The 5,772-nt window shown below is 46.7% G+C and overlaps 1 protein-coding gene across 7 annotated transcripts in view; it reads left to right on the top strand.

The window, feature by feature from the left end:
• Positions 1-5,772, top strand: part of Amotl1 (angiomotin like 1) — a 125,259-nt gene that overhangs the window by 88,936 nt on the left and 30,551 nt on the right. For all 7 annotated transcript variants that reach the window (XM_031346134.1, XM_031346133.1, XM_031346135.1 and 4 more), the window contains one exon: positions 4,632-4,920. In XM_031346134.1, the coding sequence (XP_031201994.1) occupies positions 4,632-4,920 (289 nt within the window). The remainder of the gene's footprint in view (positions 1-4,631; positions 4,921-5,772) is intronic.

Raw genomic sequence — 5,772 nt, 5'->3', positions numbered from 1 at the left:
AGTCTGTTTGTCAAAGCCTTATCCCGTGTCCACCTGGCCAGAATCCCTAGTCCCGCGGAACAAGGGGCGAGAAACCCCAGTCCATGGCACTAATGTGTCCTCCTGGCACCCTGAGCTGCTCAGGTTCTTAGCTTTCATTCTGTGGTGCTGACCGAGGAGCTGGTGTGGTGGATGTGTGTGCTTTGGGAAGTGTTTTTAACTTTGTATGCAATGTCAGATCTCTGGTTTGTCCTGTAAATCCTGGGTGCTTAATTTGCATACTTATGAAATAGCGTGATACTGCAGCTGGTATGGGAACAGTAGATTCCCATGTTGGTGTGAAGCAGATTAAATCAGCGCTACTCACGACACACCTATTTGCAGGTAGAATGTAAAAAACTTATTTAAATATGCTTATGAAGACTGGTGTATGTTGAGAGGAACAAATGTTACTAACAGCCTATTTTCCCAAACCGAGTAACACCATAAGTTCAGCTTTGTGATCTCCCCACACAGGAGAAGGACAGAGTTCCTGTTATTGTGATTACTATGTTACTGTGTTACTATGAGTCCATAGTCTAAGTAAAATCTCATTGGCATGGGTTATCTCCTTCATCACAGACTGTCAAAGGTTTGTCTCTTCTTTGAAATGCAATCAAGCAAATAGAACCAACTTAGTCTTAGAGTTGGGGATTAAATCAGTTAACAAAAATGATGAGTCTCAAATCACTAAGAGTCAGATGCTTGGAAAGGTTGCTCACTAATAATTAGGTAAAAGAAGAAGCATGGGATATTAAGTAATATTAAAGTGTAACTTGGAGAGTAGAGATAGTATATGTCTACAGTTGCAGGTTGTCAGGCTGATTAAGACTCCATTGGAAGCTTAGAGGGAAGAGTTAGGTACAAATCCTGGGAGAATGGCCCAGGCTGGCACAGACAGAGCCAGCCTCTACTCCAACATCTCTCAGGACACCACACTCCAGATTATGCAGTTCCTATTTCTTACCTGACTGTGGCCTCAGGATTAAGAGGCTCTTTAATTCCAATCCTTATTCAGATATGTCAAGACAAACCAGTCTATTATTTGGAAACAGTTCACATCTTTGGTGTTTAAGGCTCTGGGAGTCATTTAAGGAGCCGGACCTGCCTGACCTTCCGAGCCTGTGTCCTTTGGGACTAGGCCAGCCGCGCCTGCTTTTACCCTTGAGGATGCTTGGTAAGGTGAAAAAGTGTCCATCCGGCAGACAGGGTAGCCCCTTGGCGAGTGTGGGCTGGATGTTCTCTACAGACACAACACGTCTGACTCTCTTGTATGTTTCATTCCCTGTATTTTGGAGGCTGCCTCCTGTGCTCTTGTTTTTATTCTAAACAAATAGTGATATGTAGTTTGTGTGTTTGTGTGTGTGTATGTGTGTGTGTTATAGGGGTGTGCCACACACATGTGCACAGTAGCACATATATCATGGTGTACATGTGAGGGGCAGAAGACAGCTTGTGGAAGTTGATTGTGTGTTTCCACCATGTAGAACCTGGGAACAAACTCAGCTTGTCAGCCTTGGTGGTGATGCACCTGTACCCACTGAGCCATCTCACCACCCTGGTACCTATTTTATAAAGGTCCATGCTTGTAACACAGGCTAACCACAGTAGCTGCATATAGAAAGTGCTTAGTAGATATTAGCCATAAGTAAAGCTCTGAGAGCGTCTCATGAATGCTCCATGGCCAGTTACAGAGATAGAGCACAACTAGCACCATCCAGCAGTATGTGCCAGGCTACATGTTCTACCATGATCCAACACGGGATCACAGGCTGTCAGTTACAGCCTAGAATCGTATCTGTTGTTTGTTTATTAATTGACTCCCATGGCCTCTTTCCCTCTTCGGTCCCCATAACTAGGAAGTGTTTATTCTGGTGATGGCCCAGTGACCCACTGTCATGTTGTCTCAGCTGTGCCTTGGCACTGGAATGCTTGCCCATGTGCCTACCTGTTTCCCCCGGTGCTCCTTACACTAAGCCCCGGTCCAGCTCTAGGAGTCCGAAGCCCTGGCTGCCTGAGTAGTGGACCTCAGGAACAGAGGTTTTCTCTCCTGCCTGACCATCATCCATCCTCGTACAGGAATTCTCCTCTGAAAAGTTCTCCTGGGTGAATGGCAAGGGCAGAGCTGCTTTGCTTATTGGTAGAAGACCCCCAATTCAGAATCACCTCACCTCTTCGTTTAAGCTTGACAAATGTATTTTTCCCCCTGCATTCTTTTGAAGGAATTAGGTAGGCGTCAAGATGTGATCATCTGATTTCTGCCTTTCCCCTTGAGCTTCCTGTTACCAGGAAGAGAGGGCTCAGGAGGTGGTGTTCACTCACTAAACCCAGACTTAAGTAGATCTCAGATGGAAACCCCACCCTTACCTCCAGGCCATCCCAGAGCACAGCTGTCCACCCCTGGCTCTAAGGATAGCCATTTCATTACCCTTGTGCCTTGTGAGGAGATGCATTAGAGGCACGAAGGATCATCAGTCTTTGAAGTCACTGTTGCAACTGTGGTATTGGGCTCTTTCTAAAATATCTTGTTTCTGTGTAAAGTGCAGTGCAGGATCCACTGGCCTGTAGATAGCCATGAGCAATAATAAGTCAGTTGTTTGGGGTCCATGCTTGACAGAAGTTCTCATGACCCGGGGAAACAGAGTGTGAACAGGACTTACCATTTGTTCGATCTTGTGATGGGGTTACACCCTCTTGTATAGGACAGCATGTGGAATGGGCACAGATGCATCAAACATGCTTTAAGAGTTTTTACCTTGGCTAGGAAAGGAATCTTAGACCCAGCCAGATTAGCATGACATGGAGAAGGAACTCGTAAACTCAAGACGGAAGAAGATTCAACTTGGAGCATCTCCTGAGGCTGGGTGGCAAAGTCTGATGTTAGTAACCAAGGCCTGAGGTCAGTCACAGTGGTGTGACATACCAGGATCAGTCTGTGATCATCTTCAGGAAGGTTAAAATCCTTAAAATGATCCTCAAACTGGTAGCATTTAACACTTAGTTACGAGGAGCTGGCATTCAGAGTTATCAGAGCTGTGAGAGATGCTTAGGAAGTAAGTGGAGGCCATTGACAGTCACCAAGGTCTAAGGAAAATGTACTCAAAAGGAAATATGTAGGTCTCAATAGCCTCCTGGTGGGAAATCGGGGTAGTGCTGTGATCTCTGGCTGTGGGTGGTCAAAAGTTACAGAGGGTGACACATGTAAGTGACATCCTCTGGAAGGCTCACCCTTTGACAACAATGATAGGCAGTTTTGGACTGATGCCAGAATTTTAAAATTCTTATTTATGCTTCGTGAGACAGGGTCTTACTCTTTCGCCCAGGCTGTCCCATAACTGATCATATGTAGCCCAGGCTCTCCTTGAACTTGCAGTCTTCTTCATGCCTGTGCCTCTGCCTCTACCTCTGCCTCTGCCTCCTAAGTGCTGGGACCACAGGCCTGTGCCAGCACACAGAGCTGTCTTACAGTTGAGTTTCATCACCCCTTTCCAGTTCCAAGACTTGGAAGTAGAGATTAACAAGAAGGCTAAACCTTGTAGAAGGACAACAGGGATGGGAGTGACCCAACGCAGTCATCAAGATTTATGAATGCCATTTGTTCCTGCACCTGTGCAGGTTCCTGTGAAGAGCCCTTGGCTTAGCTTCAGAGAAAACATGGCGATTCTCATGAAACAGGCTGACAGAATTCTGAAGAATTTAGGGGGCGGGGGAGTGAAGACCGGGGGTGGAAGTTCATGATTCTGAGTTGAAGTCTGGCAGCAGGCACTGAGCTGTTGAACGACACTGTTGGGTCCTTTATCGTTGGGCTAGATGTGAAGTCTGGAAGTTCAGACGTCAGAACTGACAGATCAAAACAAATCAGTCCTTTGTTCATACCTTCCCATTTGATTAAGTGGTACTCCCTACCCATTTCTTGCTAAGCCCCACATCTAGAAATAATACTTTATCTTTCTCCATCTTTATTTTTTCTCGTTCTTCATATACACAAAACAGTTTCTCGCAGACCATACCCAGACTTCTCCTGGGCTCTGCCTTTACCCTGAGTTCTCGGCACATCACTTCTAGCAAGGCGGCCCTCAGTGGCCACATCTGTGTGCCTCTTATGGAAGTGTGGTGCGCAGACCCTCCCATCCCTGTCTAGGGTGTGCTGTCTCGCACTTGGTGACACCGGCTGGTGCTGCCTCCTGCCAAAGGTCTTGTGCACTGGCCAGTTCTCTTGTCCGAATTACATCTTTCCCCAGCTTCACCCTTCCACCCAAATCCCTGGTTCTTTCTTGACTGTCTTCTAGACTTTGAGAGACTCTTGCTCTGACCTCTCACACAGAAATAGCTTCTCCAAAGTCCCACTCTTTGGAGAATAAGACTCCACTTTCAGCATGGTGTGCTTGTCTCTTCTGGAGAGCAGAGACCTGCTCTGCCTTGTCCACTGTCTTCCCAGTGAGAGGAATATAATAAATACCTCTGAGCCTAAACTTGCCGCTTAGCAAAGTGCGAGGGAGTGTATGGTCGACCCCTGCTGAGGGAAGCCGCTGACAGTGCCTGTGTCAGTGGCCTTCCTCCTTCCCTATGTCCTCTGGAGTCTGACGACTGACTGGTCCTCTCTTCCTTCACAGCCGCCCCTGCCAGCTGCCTTTTCCATCCACGGTGCAGCAGCATAGCCCCATGTCCTCTCAGACCTCCTCCATCAGTGGTCCTCTGCACTCTGTCTCCCTGCCTCTTCCGCTCCCCATGAGCCTGGCGGCTGCACAGCCCCCACCAGCCTCCCCCAGCCAGCAGCTTGGACCAGATGCCTTTGCGATTGTGGAGCGAGCCCAGCAAATGGTAGAGATCCTCACAGAGGAGAACCGTGTGCTTCACCAGGAGCTTCAGGGCTGCTATGACAATGCCGACAAGCTCCACAAGGTATGTGCCATGCCGAGGTAATTTGAATGGATCCTGGGAAAGAGAGGTAAATAATGGGCTGTCATTGGCAGGAGACCATGAGGTGCTTAGGATCATTTCTGAGCCACAAGGATGTATCATGGAGATCTTATGAGTCTGATGACCTGTCTGGGCACTTCCTATCTTGAATGCAATTCAAAGGAAGGAGGATCCTTGGCAGCCATTCTATGAACACAATTCAGGACATAACAGCCACTCATGATAGCTCTGGAAGAAACAGAAAGGCCTTGTTGAGGAGTGGGACAAAGGGAGAAGCAACTCCTGTATGAGGAGGCCTAAGGGGGAATCACATGGTACCAAAGGAACCTGCTTTCTCAACTCCACCCTGCTTGAATAACCTGTCTACTTCAGGGAAGGACTGAAAACAAGGCTCTAACCTTCTGGTGACCAGGGTGAAAGCACAAGTGCTTCTTAGCCGTGGCTTAAGGTCCTGCCATAAGCAGTCACTTGCCATACGCTTCCATATGTGCTGGGCTCTTTCAGTTCTTTATTTTATTTTATTTTGTCATCTTACAAAATAATGAGCTATGACTTTGGTTATGGTCCCTGTACTCTATAGCACCCTCTCGTCTCCTGTGCGTCCCTTTCTTCTCCCAAAGAGCCCCTTCAAACTTCATGTCCTATACACATATATTTTAAAAAAATAGACTCAGTATATGAGAAATACACATTCTGTGATTCTGAGTTTGACTTACTTCACTCATATAGTAATCTCTAGTCCTATCAGTTTCCTTGCAAATGACATATATATATTTGCATGCATATATATATATATGACATATGTGTGTGTATATATATATATATATATATATA

Source organism: Mastomys coucha, unplaced genomic scaffold (genome assembly GCF_008632895.1).
Source record: "Mastomys coucha isolate ucsf_1 unplaced genomic scaffold, UCSF_Mcou_1 pScaffold23, whole genome shotgun sequence".
In the NCBI taxonomy this organism is placed as follows: domain Eukaryota; kingdom Metazoa; phylum Chordata; class Mammalia; order Rodentia; family Muridae; genus Mastomys; species Mastomys coucha.
This window is presented reverse-complemented; position numbering and strand designations above follow the sequence as displayed.